The sequence below is a fragment of the Podarcis pityusensis genome (genome assembly GCF_964106645.2).
Source record: "Podarcis pityusensis genome assembly, chromosome: 16".
Lineage (NCBI taxonomy): Eukaryota > Metazoa > Chordata > Lepidosauria > Squamata > Lacertidae > Podarcis > Podarcis pityusensis.
Window position 1 is genome coordinate 26,560,241 of NC_138041.1, and position 22,499 is coordinate 26,582,739.

A 22,499-nucleotide genomic window follows, 5' to 3' on the forward strand; every position below is an offset into this window, starting at 1 on the left:
CACTTCAGGTTACAGACTCCGCCAACCAAGAAATATTACCTCGGGTTAAGAACTTTGCTTCAGGATGAGAACAGAAATCGTGCTCCGGCGGCGCAGCAGCAGCAGGAGGCCCCATTAGCTAAAGTGGTGCTTCAGGTTAAGAACAGTTTCAGGTTAAGAATGGACCTCCGGAATGAATTAAGTACTTAACCCGATGTACCACTGTACCAAAAAACCCCGGAACCATTAAACACTTATCCAGCAATACATCTGATGTTGTTTGTTCTGTCCATTGCCTTTAGATGTAATCTTTTTTTAAAAAGTATTTTTATTAGCAATTTCAATATAACAACTTATCAAAACATATCATATTCATTATTTTTCCCCTTCCCCCCCAAACCCTTCCTGGCCTCCCCCAGAGACTTCCCTCAGCTCCTCTCTCTGATTTCTCAACACATATTATTTTCTGCATACTGTAAAATTGTCTGTATCCTTATATTCTCTTTCTACTATGTTAGTGTTATGGAAAAATCTAGATGTGAGGCTGCTCAGTCACCCAGCTTGTCGGGCAGAGCCCACGGGTCCCTGAAGAATAAAGGAGTCCAGCCACCAACCAGAGCAAATTGCTGAAGATCCAAGTTTATCACGCAACAGGTTCAAAAGGAGATTGAACCCAGAGGATGGGGTGACAAGGACTTTTAAAACTTTCCCACCATATCCCAGAATACAGTTCGTACAGCATCATTGATACATCATTGCTACATCACTGACATGTCACAAAAGGGGAGGGTTACACATGATTAGCATAGACTGATGTGTCAGGGCAACACACAAGTATAAGATTAGCATAGACAAATATGTCTTAAGTACCCACCACCCAAAAGTACAATAGAACTTCTTTTGCATGTCTGGAGCCTAAGGCAAGTCAAGTGATGAGATTTGGCTTCCCTTGGCTAACAATGAGCCCAGCAATTGTCAACTCTGCGAACTTCCTGGAGTCTTTTTTCAAGGGGAAAATAGCTTTGGAATGGAGGAAACTGGCAAAGGAGTTGATTTTATATTATTTTTAAAGCTAGGTAACTTCCCTGAGCTGTCAAGTTGAAAGGGTACATTCAGGTACAATATTTGTAACATTTAACAACCTGTAACTTCCGTAACAGTTAGCAATCAATAAATTTGTGTATGTTTATTCAAAACCTGCCAAAGAGTCCAATTCATTTTCTTGTTTTTTTGTTTAAGTAATTTGTAAAAAGTTCCCATTCTTCTTTAAAGTCACAGCTGTCCTTATCTCGCAGATTGTATGTCAATTTGGCCAGTTCTGCATAGTTCATCAATTTCTCTTGCCACTGTTCTTTTGTCGGGGTTTCCTCATTCTTCCATCCTTGTACAATCAAGACTCTTGTGACTTTAGACATAATCTTACACATTCAGTGTTCAAACATATTACTTAACATAACCTCTCCACTGAGCGGTTGATATAACAAGGTCTTGATTTGGGTCATTAACACAGTTAAAGAAAGGGGTCCACGTTTCTTGGAAGGTATCTCTTTTCATTATGCCTTTAATTGCCCGTCTGTTGTCTGCTGAGATGCTCAGACAGTGCTGTATCCCATATATTATTTCCCCATACTTTTAGGGGTGTATTTCAGACTGGTTCTTCTGTGGTTGAGTTATCGCTAATTGTGCTGTGGTTAGTAAGAAGCCTACTAGTTCTCTGTGGTGCAAGGTGGAGCCCAAGTCTATGTCTAAAGATAGTAGGGCTGAGGGAGGATTTGGAGAAAGAAGCTGGCTTGTAATTGTGGATATCATGGAGATTATTTTCCACAGCCTTCCAGCATAAAGGGGAAAGGGAGGGATTAATCTTTGCCGGCTCAACTGGCATCCAGTGAAGAAGGCCTCCTGTAAGCAAGCAGAGATGGTTTAAAGGGGAGATGGTGACCCAGATACCCTCCTGTTATGTACTGAAGTTCTCACCCTGGGCCAGCAGGGGGATACTGTAGATAGTTTTCACTCAGGTCCACATATGCAAATAAGGGATTGAAAGTGACGTTCAGTGATTGGATAGTTACAGAAAGTGGTTACTGTTGCGTTGTAGTGGAGCTCTATATAATCAGGCTGGCTGAACCCTTCAGTTCAGTTCTGTTCTGGCCTGTGTCGCCTGATATGTTCACCCACAACTTAACACCTCCCATTAGGGATCTTTGTTTTGGTGGCCTATTTCTGATTCCCATACAATTCGGGGGCCTCTAACAGCCCCGGCTTCCTGATCTAATAAATAGCTTTATATTAGGGAAGCAGCGCTCTTCAGGTCATAAGCTTGCCTGTTGCACAAGCATTCAAACAAGCTAAGTGTGTGTAGTAGGCCCTCTCTCCTGCATTCCAAATGAAGCACAAAATAATGAGTCTTTTAATTTACTTTGTATTTCCTCTTTGGAAATTGCTTTCCCTCTGGGAAGCAGGTCAAAAACAGTGTAAATTCCCATGGCTTGTTGATACTTGTCTGTGTGTCTGAAAGCTGGGTGATTCAGGATAGGGACCAATGGCAAAGGGTTGAGGCCAGTGTTTCACTCCATGTTTTCCCCACCAACAGTACTGATTTTGTCAATGGATTGTCTATTTTCCTTACCTGCTTCGAGGATAAACGTTGGCCTCTCATTGAAGACATGTGGAAGGGACAATCTCAAGCTGGAGCCAATGGTCCTCTGTTCTTCCCCTGACCAACAGGATCAAAGATTTGATTTGGAAAGCAGCATAATATACTGTAACATTAAGTTAGGCATTCAGGCACACTTGTTACTGGTGCAGATCAAAATGTTTGTGAGGGACAGAGAGGGGAGTTTTATGTAGCTAATGGACTCCCATGCCCGTCAACATTTCTCTGATGAAAATAGGGACATCCCATTCCACAATGATAATTTTACTATTTATACACAACACATCTTACTGGGTTGCCCCAGCCGCTCTGGGCAGCTTCCAACATATACAATATAAACATAATAAAACATTAAATGTTTAAAAAAATTTCCCCGTACAGGATTGCCTTCAGATGGCTCGGGGGTTGGATAACTCCATACCCTCCAACATTTCTCCTTTAAAAAAAACAACAGATTTTTTTATTAGTTTTTAACATACCATTTTCAACTAATTAAACATACTTTTACATCTTATTCAATTTTTTGGACTTCCATCAATCACGTCTGAAAATTTTCCAATCTATTCACTTAATATACATTTCTTACTTTCACTATTACCTTTCAATTTCATAACTAAAATCTCTCTTCTTTCGCTATTTTGCAATATTTCTTATATTTCTCCTTACAAAACTTCTTGTAGTCCTACGAACGTAATTTGTTGATTACAGTTGCTCTTCAAATAGTTACCCTCCAACATTTCTCCAATGAAAATAGGGACATCCTACCATACCCTCCAAGATCTATCTAATGAAAATAGGGACATCCTAAGGAAAAGCGGGACGTTCCGGGATCAAATCAGAAACTGGGACGGCTTCTCTAAATCAGGGATGTCCCTGGAAAATAGAGACATTTGGAGGGTCTGGCCTCCTCTATCCAAGTTCCAAACCAGCTGCTGTCTGCATCCGTGGCAAAGAGGCACACACACCGGGGGGAGCCTTCACTTCCTGTTCTCTGACCAACTGCCTCTAACTGTCACCCCAAACACCCAGAGCTTCCAGCTGCTCCCTGATTGGCTGTCTATCTCTCTTGGAGGGCTGAATCACAGCATCCTGGAAACATTCTTCCTACTCTCAGGCCTTGGGGGTCCTCCAGTTGCTTCCTGTGAGGTGACAGCAGATCGGTGGCCAATTTAGCCAGCGAGACTCTGCAGGCTCCAAGTTTGTGAGCCTTAATCACGATTTTTAAAGGAAGTATCAACTTGAAAGATCAGCAGGTCAGTAAATCCTTCCACACCAAATGTTAGTTTTGTGGTAGGCGTGGTTTTATGGATTTGTCCAGCTTTGGTTTTATGGATTTGTCCAGAGAGGTAAAACAATCAATTTTAATCTCACCCTTCAAAGAGATAAAGGAATCTTAATGTCAGGAATGTGTTGGTACCTAGACCGAATTGTAATGCTATTTGTTGCCAAATGGCCAGGAAAACCCAGGCCAGACTGCACTTGTATCTTTAACAGCAGCTTCTCAAAAAACAAAACAAAACAAAACAGAAAAAACATCCCAATGACTGCAACAATCTGCAGTTAAGGAGATGTGAAGATAAACATTCTCATCCAATAATGTTTGCATGTCCAGCTGAGGCTCCAATACTTTGGCCCCCTCATGAGAAGAGAAGATTCCCTGAAAAAGACCCTGATGTTGGGAAAGGTTGAGGGCACAAGCAGAAGGAGACGACAGAGGACAAGATGGTTGGACAGTGTTCTTGAAGCTACCAGCATGAGTTTGACTAAACTGCAGGATGCAGGGGAAGACAGGAGTGCCTGGCGTGCTCTGGTCCATGGGGTCACGAAGAGGTGGACACGACTAAATGACTAAACAACAATAGGGTTGCCAACTGTTTTCCTCTGACCATGCTCTTGTGCCTTTGGCAGCTGTACCATTAAGCCAGCAGAAGACATTCTGTCAGGCATGGAGCTAGATTTAGTGGTGGGAGAAGCTTCACTGGCTTGATCTTTCCCTGCTCTGCAGCCGTTTAAAGGCACTGGAGCCCTGTCAAGAAAAAAAGTTGGCAACCCTTGTTCCAGTGGAAGACTATTGGATGTAAACAAAAAAACCAAATCCTCTGTCTTTTGGGTGGTGTGGATGAACAAAATGAACGGGGCTGGCATTTTGAAGCAAAGCATCAAACAGTACCCCCCGCCCAGCCCAGCCCCAAATCAAGGTGCCACAGTACCCAGGGTCAGTCTAGTTATTTTACTATCTGAGAAAAATTATTCCACAAGGGCCCCTCCCACTCCCTGGCAGTAAAAATGCAATAATAAAAAATTCAGTTAATGCAATAATTATGCATTAAGTGACTGGTGATTTGCTACCTACCCCAAATCAGCTGTCTGAGGAGGCTTTCACAGCTCCCTAAGGGTAGGGCTGGGATGCGGGTGGCGCTGTGGGTTAAACCACAGAGCCTAGGACTTGCTGATCAGAAGGTTGGCAGTTTGAATCCCCGTGACGGGGTGAGCTCCTGTTACTCAATCCCTGCTCCTGTCAACTTAGCAGTTCGAAAGCACGTCAAAGTGCAAGTAGATAAATAGGCACCGCTCTGGCGGGAAGGTAAACGGCGTTTCCGTGCGCTGCTCTGGTTCGCCAGAAGTGGCTTAGTCATCCTGGCCACATGACCCGGAAGCTGTACGCTGGCTCCCTCGGCCAATAAAGCGAGATGAGTGCCGCAACCCCAGAGTTGGTCGCGACTGGACCTAATGGTCAGGGGTCCCTTTACCCTTTACCTTTAAGGGTAGGGCCAACCCTGCCAACACACCATACATTTAAAGCGAATCCCGGGAACTGTAGTTTGCAAAGTGTGCTGGGAAATGTAGTTCTGCGGGGAATTCCTTGGGGAAAGTTGGGCGCTTTAAAACAAGGTTCTTGCGCAGAGTGCATACAACAAGCAAACACTTTTTCTCAAAGCGCCATCCTGCGCATATTTACTCAGGCGTAAGGGTGTGCTGAGAGGCACTTATTGCTCATGTGTTTGGGATTACAGTCTTGGTGAAGTGGGGGGAATTTTTCTGCATTTGGCATTCTGTTGTTAATCCAGCTGCTTCCCTGTTCAGCTGCCAGCTTAAATGTACCCTGGCCAAGGTAAGCAGTCTTTGGTAAGAACATCTAAAAGAATGGGGAAAACTTTTCCCCAAAACTAGCAGGGAGGAGAAAAAGCCTGTGCAATAGTAGCTAGACACGTTTTCTTTCCAATTCATAAATCTGCACAACAAAGTCTCCTCCCTGGCAGGTGAATCATTGAAGGATTTATTTCCGTAACTCTTTTTTATTAAGAAAAACAACCACCGCAGTTCTCCTCACCCCTTTCAATTTCACACTTCAGACCTGGAAAGTGTCTCCTTTAAAACAGACATAATCTATTAAATACGTCACAACCAATTCAATTCGTTTGCATGTGGGCTTCGTGTGCAAGACCTGCTTAAAACACATCAAGGCTGTTGTTTTTCTCAGTTCTGATCGAAGCTGGTTTGGGGAGTACGGTAAATGCATCAACGCACAGAATTTCTGAAGAAACAACAGATTTGGGTTACTGCGGATAATGCCCTGTTTACTCTGCTTCTAAAACCAGCAGTGGGAGAACTCTGGATGCAGAGTGGATGAGAGTGTGGACACAGCAGCAGCATGGGTTTTAGAATGGATTATTTCCTAGGAATTGTTTCAAAGCCCCCTGTGGAGCCACAGACCTTTGACTCTCCCCCCTCCTCATGCCATGTGTTGCATCTAAGATGTGGCTCCCATGATCCCTTGCAAGGGCCGCAGAGGATTCTGGGGCACAACTCTTGGGTCTTGCTTCCCATTTAAGACTTTTCATGCCGCCACAAATCACGGGAGCATTTGTGTATCTAGCTTGCATATTCGCCACCACACATTTTTGTGGTTTATTGTCAAACTTTACCCCTCTCCTATCTCAGACTTTTGAGAAGAATCAGTTTGGGGGTTTTGTCTGGAGTTCAAGGAACAGGGCGGGGCAAATTGGGGACATCAAAAGTTTTTCCAAGTTGGCGAAGGACATGCTAAGTCAGACAATTGGTCCATCTAGCTCAGCATTGTCTGCACTGATGGACAGAATTTAGGGTTTCTGGTAGGGAGTCTCTCCTTGCCCTACCTGGAGAGGCCATTGGGGATTGAACCTGCAACCTTCTGCATGCCAAGCAGATGTTTAGCCATTGAGCTAAAGCCCTTGGCAATAGTGAGCCACACAATTGGTCCATCTAACTCAGCGTTGTCTATGCTAACTGGCAGGCAGCATCTGTCCAGGGTCCAGGCAGGGAGTTTCCCCCCAGCCCTACCTGGAGATGTCAGGAGTTGACCTTGGCATCTTCTGCATGCCAAGCAGATGTTCTGACTCCTTCCCACCTTGTAGGTGTTGCCCTCTGTGGCTCTCTCCATCTCCTTGGAGGAATCAATTAACATGCCTTCCTCTTCTTTTTTTCTGCTTCCCTTGGGTGGTGCCAGGGTCTAGTCTCTCCTCCAGCTGGGAGCCATGAAGACTGACGACACGTCACAGCAGGAATGCCACTCCTAACTTCCTGGGGTGTCCCCGAAGCTCACAGCCCTCCTTCTCCCCCTCTCCCAAATTCTGGGCGATTTGTGGGTGCTTCTGCACCAGGGTCGGACCAGCCAGTCTGGAAGAACCGCTTCAGGCTGGGCTCTTGGTTCCTTGAGCAGGGCTGGAGTCAAACCCCTCCTTCTTCCGCTGCCTCCTGCCAAACCACCTGCTCCAGGGCTACAAAAGCTTTAAGCACTTCTTGCTGCAGGACCCAGGAAGACAGGGCTTGCGCCTGGCAGCCTCCAGAGAGGAGGGAAGCAGCCACCCTTGGTGATCACAGCAGGCCATGCCAGGACGGAGCCACGCCTGTTAGGAGGACTTCAGGCATCCCAAGGAGAGAGGGAGCAGAGATCTCGGTTACACATTAGACATCGTGGAAGCCCAGGGAGACCCACGCAAGCTTATCATTAACTTGGTGGCGCTGCCAGGCGATATAAAGCCGAGAGCAAGAGAAGGGCAAGAGGCACCCAACGCGGCAGGATGGCAACCACAGCGGCAACCGCGGCCATGACCACGGCAGCCCCGGAGGAGGGGCTGGCCATCAACAACCCTGCAGACATCTCTGTCATTGTCCTTTACTTCTTGATAGTGCTGGCGGTGGGAATATGGGTAGGTCTCGTTGACTTTTCTCGCGTGCGTTTTATTTGGTCATCCAACCTCTTGCTTAAGAGACCTCAGAGGAAGGAGAGCCCACAACCTCCCGAGTTTCTACTGCGTTTGCAATTATATGTTACCTTTTCCTCCAAGGAGCTCAAGAGGGTGTCCCGTGGCTCTCCCCCTCCTCATTTTGTCCTCACAACAAAATGTGAGGGAGGTTGGGCCAAGAGGCAGTGTCCGGCCCTCAAGGTCAGCTTCATGGCTGAGTGGGGATTCGAACCCTGGTCTCCCAGGTCCTAGACTGACACTCTAACCATGATGCCACACAGGTGTAGTGCCACCAGCATCATTGCTGGACACCAGGAATCTCTGGGGCAGAAAGTGGAAGGTGGCAAGAAATTGCTTTTTTGTTTTTGTTTTTTTGGAGGGGTGGATTTGACATGTAAAACTAAAGGTGCTTCAAGGCTGCCACCTTGCATTCCTGGCAGGCGCTTCCGGATGGGTGCTTATTATGGGTCTACATCATGGGTAGGCAAACTAAGGCCCGGGGGCCGAATCCGGCCCAATCGCCTTCTCAATCTGGCCCACGGACGGTCCAGGAATCAGAGTGTTTTTACATGAGTAGAATGTGTCCTTTTATTTTAAATGCATCTCTGGGTTATTTGTGGGGCCTGCCCGGTGTTTTTACATGAGTAGAATGTGTGCTTTTATTTAAAGTGCTTTTATTTAAAATTTGTGGGGCATAGGAATTTGTTCATTCCCCCCCTTCAAAATATAGTCCGGCACCCCACAAGGTCTGAGGGGCAGTGGACCGGCCCCCTCCTGAAAAAGTTTGCTGACCCCTGGTCTACATCGACCTCAGAATACCAGCCTGTGTTTTACATCCATTTAAACCAGATTTTCCTTTTCTGGAGCAAATCTGATAAGTTAAAAAAAAAAAAAAAAGAAGCCTCTGCCAAGGTGTGTGTGTATGAAATCTCCTCTCCCTCCTTGTAGGGTTAACCCCTTCCTCACAGGGCAAGAGGTCAGGGTTGCCAGAGGCGGGGATGAAGGAAATGGAGCCACCAGAAAGTGGCTCAGGGCCAAAATGTCTGAGAGAGGCCTCAGGAAAGAGCAGGGAGGGTGAGATGGGAGACTGAGGACAGCGATAGGAACAGATGCAGGGAGGGGAGGCTGGTCAGAAACGGCAATGCCAGCCACTAGAAGCCACAGGAGAGGAGGGGACTCCTGTTCTCAGGCCCTGCTTTTGGGCTTTCCAGAGACACTTGTTTATTGCATTTAAATCCCACCTTCTTCTCCAAAGAGCAGTGGGTGGCATGTATGATTCTTCCCTCATTCAATCCCCTGGTTGGCAGGTTAGACTGAGAGGCTGTGACTGGCCCCCAAGGTCACACAGAGTGAGCCTCATGGCTGAATGGGAAGATTTGAACGCTGGTTTCCCAGCTCCTAGTCTGATGCTCTAACCACTACACCACACTGCCTCTCACATTGGCATCTGGCTGGTCATTGTGAGAACAGGATGCTGGCCTGACCCAGCAGCCTTTTCTTATTCCCAGATGGGGCACTGCCCCACTAGCCTCCTCCTGTCCTTAGCCAGCCCCCCCCCCGAAATGCCTGCCTCCTTCCTTACACCCAGGCTACAGCCTGTCGGTTTCCTCCTCTTCCTCAGCCTCAGTCTCAGAGTTGCCCTTTGTAGAGGAGGGAGGAGGAGGAGGAATCCTAGAATTGTAGAGTTGGAAGGGATCCTGAGGGTCATCTAGTCCAACCCCCTGCAATGCAGAAATCCCAACATGCAGTTTGAAACCATACCAGACTCAGCTTAGCTTTGTAAATGTGCTAGCAGTTTTATTGCTTCACCCTTCAGCTTAGGAAGAGAATGGGGCAAGACAAGAAGGAGCTGGCTTTGGCTTCTGCTGCCAGTCTCCTGTGCCCTAGCAGTCCAAAGGGATACACCAGCCGCCACTCGATAGAGCGATGTTGTTTGGGGTGATGGAAGAGAGCAGCCTGGCCTGGCCAGAGCTCCCAGGAAGGCTGTGGGTGTGCAGCGTTTTTAAACTTTCTGGCCGTTTGGAATCTGCACCCGAGGGAGAAGCAGCAAGTGTGATCTGTCCCAAGGTTCTGCACAAAGAGGTCCCCTGATACCTTTGCTGCCCTCCAGAGACTGCAGCATGCAGCGGTAGCTCCCTGGCAGTGCCTGCCCTTGGGCTTGGGTAGCTCAGCTGAACCCATTCAAAGTTTTCCCTAGCCAGGGCAAATGGAAGCATGTCTGCAGCCTAGGTTTGAGCGCTTCAGGGTGGCTGAGAGGTGTCACGGCCAAGGTGGGGGGAAAGGTGACTAGATGAGCTTTTTTATGGCAGCAGAAAGAGCGACAAAAAGGGGAACAGCTTGATTTTTGCCACAAAGGGTGCTGCTGCTGACTCCTTATTGCAGGCTCCTTATCCCCAATGCTTGCGGCTGTTTTAGCAGAGATGCAACAGGCACTCTGCACATGTTCAGCGGCAACACTCACCTTGGTTACTTATTCATGGTGTGTGTGGATGACAAATGGAAGCTATTGCCACAGGCTTAAACAGAACAGATGTATAACTTTGCAATCAATTAATGTATTTGAACAGCCGCTCCCTCTCCCCAGAGAGCTGTAGTTCAGGGAGAACGATGAGCAGAGAGTTGACATCACCTTCCCAGACTAAAATTATCAGGATTCTTTGCTGGTGGTATTAAACTGATACTCATTTGTAATGTTGATGAATGGTGTATAGCAAGCTTTCAAGGACTGGGCAAATTCCCTTTTTTTTTTGCAGGGGATGGGAGGACCAGTTCCTGACTTATTTGCAGTGGAGGGCCATTATTTCCCCGAGGATATTCCTCCTTTTATCCTCACAACATCCTGTGAAGTAGGTTAGGCTGAGAGGCAGGGCCTGGCCCAAGGCCACACTCAGTGAGCTTTCACAGCCAAGAGGGGATTTGAACCCTGTTCTCTCCCTGGTCTTAGTGCAACACTTTAACTGCACTGCCTCTCAAAGTAGGGTTGCCAACTCTTTTCCTGCCTCTGCTCTTGTGCCTGGCAGAAGGTTTTACCACTTTTCTCCTTGCCCGACACACAGAGAACCTTCCATTCTTATGATTTGCAAATTAATAATAATATCACACCCTTGCACTGAGAAATTCCCAGAGCAGCTGTGTAGTAATGCACCAGGTGGTGCCTTTCCTGGGCTGTAGAGAAATGAAAAGAGCTTCACCTGTGAAACGTCTGTCTGATGGGCAACCCTTAAAGTTTCAGAAGCAGAACCAGTGGAAGGAGGTGCAGGAGCCAAGCCGACTAGATGACTGGCTCCCTAGAACCCGGGTGGGGCAGGTCAGGGTGTCTGATTCTGGCAGTGTGTGGCAATGACTCCCAGGGTCCTTGCACTGTCTGAACTCCTTCAGAGCTGTGCAGAAGTCCAGAAGGGCCTCGAAGAGCCCAGGACTCCCCTCTCTGAAGCAGCCTTCTCCAGTCTGGATTACCTTCAGATGTTTTGGACTACAATTCCCATCAGCCTTAGCACCCCACGGCTATCCAGGCTGGGGCTGATGGGAGTTATTTTTCAAAGCATCTGGGCAAGGCTGCTCTTAAGGAAGACGGGCAGGTGTCAGGAGGGATGGGCTAAGAGCGTGAGGAGGGTTTTAAATACGAAACCACTGAGAAAATTGCAAGGCAAGACTGTGCTTGCTGGCTTGATTTTGTCTGAGGTCAAAGAGAGTCTCATTGTACCAGGAAGCCAGGGTGCCTGTTCCCTTGCCCTGGCTGCCCCCACGCCACACTTAACATCTACCTGGTTATGCAGATGCCAGTGTGAGAGTAGGTTTCTTGCATTCCAAAGCAGGAACGGGCAGAACATGCGGGTCAGGTTATATATATATATCACCAGGAAATATGGAGTGTTAGAAAATCCCATTGCTCTTGCAAGGGGAATGGCTTGCCTTTTCTCTCTCTTCCAGAAACCATGAGGTCTAGAGGCATGCTTGCTCTTTTTAAAATGAAGAGAAAGCAAGGCTCTCCACAGGAGGTAGCCGCTTCTGAGGTGGAAAGCCACATTTCACAACTCGGATCCAGCTGTTGCACAGGCTAGTGATTTATTTGGGTCTGTACTGCGTTGTGTTTGCTGGTTTCTAGGACACGTTTCTAGGACACGGGTGGCGCTGTGGGTAAAACCTCAGCACCTAGGACTTGCCAATCGTATGGTTGGCGGTTCGAATCCCCGCGGTGGGGTGAGCTCCCGTCGTTCGGTCCCAGCTCCTGCCCACCTAGCAGTTCGAAAGCACTTCTAAGTGCAAGTAGATAAATAGGGACCGCTTTCTAGCTGGAAGGTAAACGGCGTTTCCGTGTGCTGTGCTGGTGTCGGCTCGCCAGAGCAGCTTCGTCACGCTGGCCACGTGACCCGGAAGTGTCTCTGGACAGCGCTGGCCCCCGGCCTCTTAAGTGAGATGGACGCACAACCCTAGAGTCGGACATGACTGGCCCATATGGGCAGGGGTACCTTTACCTTTACCTAGGACACGTATGGTGCTGTGGTCTAAACCACTGAGTCTCTTGGGCTTGCTGATCAGAAGATCGGCAGTTCAAATCCCTGTGATGGGGTGAGTTTCTGTGCGCTCTAACTTTTGTCACTGTGTTCCGTTGTGCCAGAAGTCGTTTAGTCCTGCTGGCCACAGGACCCGGAAAACTGTCTGTGGACAAACGCCAGCTCCCTCAGCCTGAAAGTGAGAGGAGCGTAACAACCCCATAGTTGCCTTTGACTGGACTTAACTGTCCAGGGGTCCTTTACCTTTACCTTTTTACCTTGCTGGTTTCTGTGGACACACAACGGCTGTGCCACAATTGTATGATGAGGAGGAGCAGCAGCAAAAACAGTCCTTCTGCTTGGTTGCTTTCTCTTTCCGGGAGGTGAGCACTGATTCTCATCTGCCATTTGCAGTGCAGAAAGAGAGGTGGGCTCAAGGCATGCTATGGGTCTGCCCCGGTGGGGCAGGGCACCCTATGCCAAAGAGCCACATCGAGCACCAGGCTGGGTAGACCAGTTGCTCAGAATCTATTGAAGGCACTTTCCTATTGGCATGGGCAAATGCCAACAGTCTCCTGAGGAATTTTGTGAAGATGTAGATGCATAAACACACACACACACGTTTGTAACAAATATTATTATTTATTGAATTATTGCTAGAATGTATGCCCTGTCCTTCCAGGGCACCAAACAGACACACTATTTAAAAGCAAAACCAGTCTAAAACACTGAAAGCATTCTAAAAACAATTACAATTAAGAACATCTCAAAGCAGTTGCAGTTCAAATGGAACGTATTACAAATTCTCCACTTTGGGGGCACGAAGCCATGACCATCATTTATACCGGTGTTTCCCAAACGTGGGTCTCCAGCTGTTTTTGGACTACAATTCCCATCATCCCTGACCACTGGTCCTGCTAGCTAGGGATGATGGGAGTTGTAGTCCAAAAACAGCTGGAGACCCAAGTTTGGGAAACCTCCTGGTTTAGGTGATCGTCAGTGTTCCTTGGCGGATCTCTGAGTTTTGAGACATTTCAAGGCTACCGTCCAATAAACACATCTCTGGTCCGTAGGAAGTGCCATAATGTAGATTAGATGACTTTTTAATTTTAAAAACGCTGCAAAACATGGCCTTCCCGGAGTAGCCCCTTCCCTGCCCATATGACTATGCATTGTAAGGGGTTAGGCTAGATGACCCATGGGCCCCTTCCAACGCTTCAATTCTATGACTATGCCATGCCCTATAGTGCATGGTGGGTGTAAACAGAGAGACTGCTATGCCAACCTCTGCCAGCCTGGTGGTGCCCTCCAGATTCTTTGGACCACAACTCTCGCCAGTCCCAGCCAGCATGGGCAAACGGCGCTGGGTCTGAGCACACCTATGTTGGCTGATGGCAGCTTTAGTCCAAAGCACTTGGAGGGAGCGCCACCAGGCCCCGGTGACGACTGCCCTCTGCCCCAACCAGCGGCATTTCTGTATGACACTTGGGTTGGGCAGCCATGGAGGGTGGTGCCAGGAGGAACTGCCAGTCTGGACAAGCCTCAGGTGGCACGTTGCCCACGGACGGCGTTCTGATTCATTTACCCCCATCATGGTTTCATTGGGAAAGGCTTGGCGAAAGGCCTGTTTGCTAACGAAACAATGGTGAGCCTTGATTGCGCCTAATAAATCTGTGCCACGAATGAACATGAATATAATCGCTGTCAAGCTGCCTGCAGTGCTTCTAGGATGGTGCTGCATAAACAGCAGCTCGGGGATGCCAGTTTGTTTGTTTGTTGAAGCATTAGATGGACAACTGAATGCCCGGCTTTCTCCCTCTGGATCTGACTCCATTCCGAATCCTGCTCCCAACATTTCTGTTCCATTGTTCATGGGAGCGGTGCTTTTTTTCCGGGGTGGGGGTGCAGGGGTACGCGTACCCCTAAACATTTTGTGAATCTTTGTACTTTTCTCCATGTACACTGGTACCTCGGGTTAAGAACTTAATTTGTTCCGGAGGTCCATTCTTAACCTGAAACTGTTCTTAACCTGAAGCACCACTTTAGCTAATGGGGCCTCCCGCTGCTGCGCCGCCGCTGTGCGATTTCTGTTCTCATCCTGAAGCAAAGTTTTTAACCTGAGGCACTATTTCTGGGTTAGCGGAGTCTGTAACCTGAAGCGTCTGTAACCTGAAGCGTCTGTAACCTGAAGTACCACTGTTACTGTGTTTATTTCCCACGATTTGAACTATAAAATGGTGATTTTCTTGAGTCAAAATGAGAGTACCCCTAAATATTTTTAAAGAAAAAAAAAGCACTCCATGGGAGGTCTTTTGCAAGCCGTTTCTGGGATGTGTCTCATGGGCTTAACACTTGGAACTCCAGAGAGATTATGAGGATAACCTGATAGTTTCATTTCTGGCAGGCTTAAGATAGAATCAACTTTTCGCAGTGGATTTGTACCCGCTGGGTCAATACTCCAAGCAGGCCCAATTTAATCAGCGGACAAGTTAAGGTCAAGGGGTTGCAGCCAACTGATGTTACTTCAGAGTAGACCCATTGAAATTAGGGGACCTAGATCAATCACATCCATTAATTTCAACAGGCATGCCCTGAGCATGACCAATATTGGACACAGCTCATAATCGACATAAGAGCCAATGTGGTGTAAGGGTTAGAGTGTTGGACTGTGACCTGGGAAACGGGTTCGAATCCACACTCAGCCATGTTTTCTGGGCCTGTCGCTGCCTCCTTCAGCCTAGCCTATCTCACAGGGTTGCTGTGAGGACGAGATGGGGAGGAGGAGAGCCATACATACCGCCTTGAACTCTTCGGAGGAAAACGTGGTCCATAAACAAAATAAGCGATGTTTAGTCAATGTTTTGATGCTCACTGACGTCAATGGATTTAAATTAGAATTAGGGTTCCTTAAACCCACTGATCTGAATGTGACCACTCACTGGATATCATCCTTTGGCCAGATGTCCTTTTCAATATATTATTAATTTATTACATTTATACCCTGACCTTCCTCCAAAAGAAGCCCAGGGCAGAAAACAATAAGAGAAAGCAATTTAAAAAAACACCTTAAAGCCAATTCTAGTATAGAGGTGGACTGGGAAAGATCTCCACTTAAAAGGCTGATTGGAAGAGGAAAGTCTTTGGCAGGCACCAAAAAGACAACAGGGGAGGCGCCTGTCTAATATTCATGGGGAAGAGAGTTCCAAAGGACAGGTGCCACCACACAAAAGGCTCGGTTCCTACATTGTGCAGAAGAGACCTCCCAATAAGATGGTATCTGCAGGAGGCCCTCACCTTGATTGGATATGTAAGCGGTAAGATGCTCTTTCAGGCATCCTGGTCCCATGTTGTCCTGGGCTTTATACACCAGAACCAGCACCTTGAATTTAGTAGGTTAATGTGTTGGCAATATCCTTCCCCAGTGAGCTGCCACATTTTGCAGCATCTGCTGCTTCCAGACAACCTCAAGGGCAGCCCCACAAAGAGCACATTTCAGTAATGAGCTTCTCAATGCATAGGGGATAGTTGTCAGGCTATATTATATGGTTGGTAACTCTAATTGCATCTCCTCTTCTCTCTTCCTTAGGCCATGTATTCAACAAACCGCGGGACAGTTGGGGGATTCTTCTTAGCAGGCCGGAGCATGGTCTGGTGGCCGGTAAGTTGTGTCTAAAGAGCCAGCTCCCCTGAAAAACAGCCCCTTTCCTTTTCCTCCAAAAGGACCACAGGCTGAATCTACTCTATCTGCCCTTCCCGATTTTGCAAATTGCAGACTGAAACAGAGAACCATATCCTCTAAAAGGGACGCTCCTCTGAATTTTGCAATGCGGTTCTCCAGACAAGTAAATGTGTACAAAATTGCACCTGCTTGGGTAAAGCGTGCATAGAACGGTATATGTTCACAAAAAGAACATGAAAAAAGTATATTAGGGGGACATTGCTTTGCAAAAAATGTGTAGATTAGGCAAAATGTTGGCTATTAGGAGAAATTTGTGCTAAAATGCAGGTGAGTTTTAATGAGGATTTTTTAAAAGCAAACTGATAGGGAAATGTGGAGAAGAGACTGAGAAAAAACAAGAAACCAAGAGAAACTGAAATTTTGCAGTCCAAAGCAGTGTGGGGAAGGGGGAAACCAGATTGGCAAAGGTTTGCCTATGCAAAACTTTGCTGCTGCTGGCTATTGGTGGATGGTGGAGGGGAAAGACTCTCTCTGCTCCTTTGCCCATCCTTATTGCACCAGGGCTCCTGAGGATAGACTGTGGGGGAGCAGGGCAGCGGCTGGTCTGTTGCCTTGTGCATGACTCACCTTCCAATGAGGTGCCCAGTGAGGTGAAGAGAAAGAGCTTGTTCCTTCAGAAAGCAGAAGCTGTCCTTCTTACCTGATGCTCCCTTGGAGGGGAAAGATCTCAGGATCAAAGTAGAAAAAGGAACAGCTCATTCTTTGCCAGTGTGAGCAGGAAAGGGGGGATGAAATAAATATCTTATATATATTGTTAAGTTGTGGGTGAACATATCAGACGACACAGCGATTCTTCAAACAGCTCTTGTTTATTCACAGGCCAGAACAGAACTGAACTGAAGGGTTCAGTCAGCCTGCTTATATAGAGCTCCAGTACAACGTAACTGTAACAATTTCCTAAAACTATCCAATCACTGAACGTCACTTTCGATCCCTTATTTGCATAACTATCTACAGTATCCCCCTGCTGGCCCAGGGTGAGAACTTCAGTACATAACATATATTTTCTTCTCACTCAACTTTTGGCCAAGTCTCATCAGTCTTATTTGTTTGCTGAAAAACAGGTTTATCATGTGTTTGTTTGTGTTAGTGTGTGTGTGTGTTGCTCTAAGTGGCTTATGTCTGGAATACGTTGGTGTAAAACGGCACCTGCAAAGCAGGCAGATTCATACAATACAAATACAAGAGCAACACATTTTAAAAGAAGGATGAGTGGGGGGAAATTCGGGGGGTGGAGGTGCATTCGTGGTGGCCTGTCGACACACAATTCCTCTATTAGTTCTTCTGTGGTGTCTGCTCGATATTATTTCTGTCCAGAGGGGCCCTCTTGTACAATGGTGCAACAAAGGCTGGACAAAAAAAATAAGTTGGAATATTTGCAGCATGAAAAGGGATGGGATTTCAGCAAGCAGTGCACCAATTGCAAATGAAGCAGCCTGGCTTCCCAGAAACTACTGCAGGTGCAAATCAGTATTGAAAGTGGGATTGCATATACCGTAAATATCCCCAACACCGTTCTGTGCAAAAACTGCCCTGAATGCACAAGGAGAAGAGGTGTCTGGAGGGGCTAAAAGGCTTCACTCTGTCCCCTGTGTGACGCTGGCTCTTTTAAAATACAGTGGTACCTCTGGTTACATACTTAATTCGTTCCGGAGGTCCGTTCTTAACCTGAAACTGTTCTTAACCTGAAGCACCACTTTAGCTAATAGGGCCTCCCACTGCTGCTGTGCTGCCGCCGCACGATTTCTGTTCTCATCCTGAAGCAAAGTTCTTAACCTGAGGTAATATTTCTGGGTTAGTGGAGTCTGTAAGCTGAAGCGTATGTAACCTGAAGTGTATGTAACCTGAAGCGTATGTAACACGAGGTACCACTGTATAGTGTTACGGCAGTGGTTTTCAACCACTGTGGCACCCTGGGATGCCTTCAATGCCTCTGTCCCTCCTTCCTTCTCTTCCTCCTCTGATGCTCCCTCATGTCTCTGTCTCCAGAGGCTCACACAGCTGTTTGTTGCAGCGGCCCTGGCTACAAGTTCTCCAGGCAAATGGTGCCTCTGAGGCCAGCCAGGGGTTCTTGGTTGCTGGGAGCTGAGGCAGCACTGGAGATAGTAAGCAAGCAGGCAAGGATTCCTGAGGAAAGGAGAGAGAGGAGAAGGGGCTGAGGGAACCCTCCACAAGGGAGGGTGTCCATAAAAGGGGTGAGGGGCTGCCAGCTCTGCAGGTGAGGGGTGACATAACTGGGCACCCGAGCCCCACCAGGGAGCCACAGAAAGATGTAGTTGGTCAAGGGGCCCTCGTATTTATGGGACCGCCTCTCCTGGTATGCCCCGCAGAGGACCTTAAGGTCCATGAATAATCATGGTTTAAAGGTCCCAGGCCCTAAGGAAGTTAGATTATCCTCCACCAGGGCCAGGACCTTCTCAGTGATGGCTCCGACCTGGTGGAATGCTCTGTCCCATGAGACCAGGGCCCTGCAGGATTTAACTTCCTTCTGCAGGGCCTGTAAGACAGAACTATTCCGCCTGGCTTTCAATTTGAACTTAGCCTGATTTTTTATTCCCCTTCCTTCCCTTCCCTCCCCCTCCCCTTTTTATGAAGATTACCCGCTCTGGGATCCCACAGCTAATTCTCCCCTGGTCTCCTCACTGGCCCAAATAGGACTAATTTAGCCAGCTAGCCCTGGTGATCATCTAATGTTTATTGGATGGATTTCCCCCCTAAATTGATTTTTGATTTTATAGTTATTCACGTTTTATACCGTATTTTATGCTGTTTTTTTGTAGCATCAATTAAGTGTTTTAAATTTGTTGTTAGCTGCCCTGAGCCCGGTTTTCTGAACCGGGAAGGGCGGGGTATAAATAAAAATCTATTATTATTATTATTTATTATTATAAGGGAGCCATGGACTCAAACCTCTGGGTTTGAATGAAAAGCTCTGGGTTAAGGGAAGTGTGGGAGCAAGTCTGAGAAATGAGAAAAGCTCCCCTTTTGTTCAGATGCCAGGCTATCGTGTTGTGTCTGAATGCCTCAGCCTTCACTTCGATGGAGATATCCATCTGCAAGAAGTCCGTTCCAAGCAGAATTGCAGAGACATGGAATCCATTGTGGTTAATCATTTTCCCGGGAAAGCATTCCTAATTACCCGGCATTAACCTTAATCATTAATTGAAGGGAAACTGAAAGAGAGAGAGAAGAAGCTGCCCTTGCCCTTCCCTTTCCTGGAGGCTTAAAGATGGAGAACAAGACACTTTGCGGATTAAAATGAGAGGGGAACTCCCCCACTGAAAGAAGCCAGACAGGACAGTGCAGGCAAAGTGCTGCAAGCCAACTTGCCCTCACATGAACGCTGGCTCTTAAATGATGACAGCAGCTGCCTTGTAAAGGAGCAACTCTGCCTAGGTCAACCAAGGAACAATCGCCAAATGGGTGTTGGCACGAGCTCTGCTTCCATTGCTGGTCCGCTGGGTGGTGAGGCTGTGGGAGGAACCAATAATTGGTCCTGCAGGAGGCAAACTCCCAGGACCATTGGAGCTCCTGTAGTCCATTTGTACTCAGATGCAGGGCCTCCCCTGACAGACCGCTTGCAGCGCTCGAGCCACGCTGTCTCACAGTTGGGCCAGCCGCTGGTCCTGGTTGTGGTCCAAGGACCTTGGGAGGTCCTCATGTTGCTTTCCCCTGGAAGAGGGCTAGGCATTGGGCCTAATTCTGCCTCTGGGGATGATGATGATGATAATTTATTTATACCCCGCCCTCCCCGGCCAGAGCCAGGCTCAGGGCAGCTAACACCAATAAAATCACAGCAAAAACATAATGGGGGGAAAAACCCACCAATTTAAAATACAGGTTAAAATGCAATTTAAAATGCAGCCTCATTTTAAAAGTAGCCGATAAATCAAGACCATAAGGGAAGGGAAACATAAGGGTCCAAACCCTTGGTCCAAACCAAAGGCCAGATGGAACAGCTCTGTCTTGCAGGCCCTGCAGAAAGATGTCAAGTCCCGCAGGGCCCTAGTCTCTTGTGACAGAGCGTTCCACCATATCGGGGCCAGTACTGAAAAGACCCTGGCCCTAGCTGAGACTGTGTGAGGCTGAGGTCCAAAGTGGTGCAAAATCAGCAGATCTATGCATTTAAACTCAGATCTTGCTGCAATCATGTCTTATGTGTTAATGCTGCTGGAATCCATGTGGGGAACTCCAGGCTCCAACCCACAAAAGTTTATGGTATGTGTCATATGGAGCCGCAAGAGATTTTGCATACCTTCCAACATTTCTCCGATGAAAATAGGAACGTCCTAGTCCAATAATAATAATAATAATAATAATAATAATAATAATAATAATTTTATTTATACTCCATCCATCTGACTGGGTTCTCCCCAGCCACTCTGGGCGGCTTCCAACATATATAGAAACATAATAAAACACGAAACATTAAAAAACTTCCCTATACAGGGCTGTCTTCTAAAGGTTGTATAGTTACTTATCTCCTTGGCTCAGGGGTCGCGTAACTCCATACCCGCCAATGAAAATAGGGACATCCTAAGGAAAAGTGGGACATTCTGGGATCAAATCGGAAACCGGGACGGCTTCTGTATATCCAGGGTTGTCCCTGGAAAATGGGGGCACTAGGAGGGTCTGATTTTGTTGCCCCATACCTAGGTGACTCCCAGCCCACCTTCCTCCCTCAGGCTAAAGGACGTCTCTCCTTTCTGCTTCCAGATTGGTGCCTCTCTGTTTGCCAGCAACATTGGGAGCGGCCATTTTGTAGGCCTGGCCGGGACGGGGGCAGCCGCCGGGATCGCGATCGGAGGCTTCGAGTGGAACGTAAGTGCCTTTGATTCTGTGGCTTTAGAAAATGGCAGTTACCAGTTTATTTTTGGGTCCTTCACATTTTTAACCCTTCTTGCCTGGGGATGGTTTTTTCTTTTTCTTTTAAACCTGCTGATCAAAAGGGTTGCTCTTCCGGTGGGTGGGCAGGAAAATCCCGTCACATTCCTGGATTCCATGTTTTTGAGCGCATGCCATGCTGGCTTGGGGTGATGGGAGTTGTGATCCAACAACGCCTCAGGGGCCATGTCTTCATCCCTGGTTTTTGGAGAACCCAGATCAGGCCCTGATCAGGTGTGTGTGGCGTAACTAGGCTCCCCAGGGGCAAGATGTCTCCTGATGTGTTGGCATGTGTCTCAGCATCCTGCCCAGATGCACCCAACCTCAGTGGGAAAAAGATAACGCTCCATCTTTATCACTAGAGACCCCAGTGATCTCTGTGGCTAGAAAAGATTTCCACCGGCTTTGGCTGCCACGCCTGCTGCCACCATTCCTGGACCAGGGTAGCCTGATCAGAGTGGTCCATGCACTGGAGTCCTCAAACCTTGCTTACTGTGATGCACTTTTGTGGGGCTGATGTTGGCAATGAGGGCAGAATGTGACAGCCGAGCACCCAGAGGTGGACTTAGCACAGACCGATTGGTTCTCCCGCACAGGGCACCGAGCCAAGAGGGCACCTCCCCACCTCCTTCCCAATGCCTAGTAAGTGCTTGCTTTGGGAAGGGTCCTAAATTCCCAAACCCTCCTTCCTAAAGCCTAGTTGGTGCTTGCCCAGCTTTGGGAAGGAAAAGGGGGGGTTCTAGGACCCTCCCAGAGCCTTCACACCTCCTTTCCAAAGCCCAGTGCCTCGCTTAACTAGCTTTGGGAAGGTGGTACGAGATCTAGGGTGTGTGTCAAGGTGCCATATTAGCAAGGCCCACCCCTGCAAGCACCACACAGCTCATAGGAGAGAGCTACACTGGCTGCCAATTTGCTACAAAGTTCAAGATCCTTTGTTAGGACTTCATGAGCCCAAAGTACCTATGGACTGCCTGATTCCTTACTCCCCACTACAGTTACTGAGATCCTCTGAAGGGCACCGCTGGCAGTCTCCCAATTTTCCTGAGGTTCGGGTGGCCTTCACTACAAACTGAGCCTTTAATGTGGCAGGGCCTGTCCTGTGGAACTCCTTGCCACCGGAAGTCATCTGGCTGGAGTCGTTCTTGTTTTCCTTCAGATTCCTTTTAAAAGTGCATTGCTCAGACAGGACTTTGGCCCATTACCACTCAGGTTTTATGGCTATGCTGCTAATGCTTTTCCTGCAAAAACCTTGTGCACCACTTTGCTACATTTTCTGTGTAAGTGCAGTCTGTAAATACTTGGATAAACAAATGCATCAACAAAAACTTTCCATGTGTTCCAGGCTCTGGTGATGGTGGTCATTCTGGGCTGGATGTTTGTCCCCATCTACATCAAGGCCGGAGTAAGTCCACAACGGGGGCGATTTGGCTTCCTCATTCGCGGCTCCTGTGCTTGTCTTATTTTCTGCATATCACTGGGGGTGGGACGCCCAGGCTAAGGGAAGAGGGAAGGGGTTTGCAGGAGAT

General features: G+C 47.7%; 1 protein-coding gene and 1 long non-coding RNA gene across 2 annotated transcripts in view; one reads left to right on the forward strand and one right to left on the reverse strand.

The window, feature by feature from the left end:
* Positions 1-602: 602 nt before the first annotated feature.
* LOC308466024 lies at positions 603-3,614 on the reverse strand. Its single transcript, XR_013980600.1, has 3 exons — positions 3,231-3,614; positions 2,606-3,068; positions 603-2,128 (listed from the first exon to the last, which is right to left on the reverse strand). It is a non-coding gene; the product is annotated as an uncharacterized lncRNA (long non-coding RNA).
* Positions 3,615-3,745: 131 nt separating this feature from the next.
* Positions 3,746-22,499, forward strand: part of LOC308465908 (sodium/glucose cotransporter 1-like) — a 37,953-nt gene continuing 19,199 nt past the window's right edge. Inside the window, exons 1-5 of the mRNA XM_080986303.1 lie at positions 3,746-3,885; positions 7,119-7,821; positions 15,937-16,008; positions 20,806-20,910; positions 22,316-22,375. Of these exons, the coding sequence (XP_080842429.1) occupies positions 7,693-7,821; positions 15,937-16,008; positions 20,806-20,910; positions 22,316-22,375 (366 nt within the window). The 5' untranslated portion in view covers positions 3,746-3,885; positions 7,119-7,692. The remainder of the gene's footprint in view (positions 3,886-7,118; positions 7,822-15,936; positions 16,009-20,805; positions 20,911-22,315; positions 22,376-22,499) is intronic.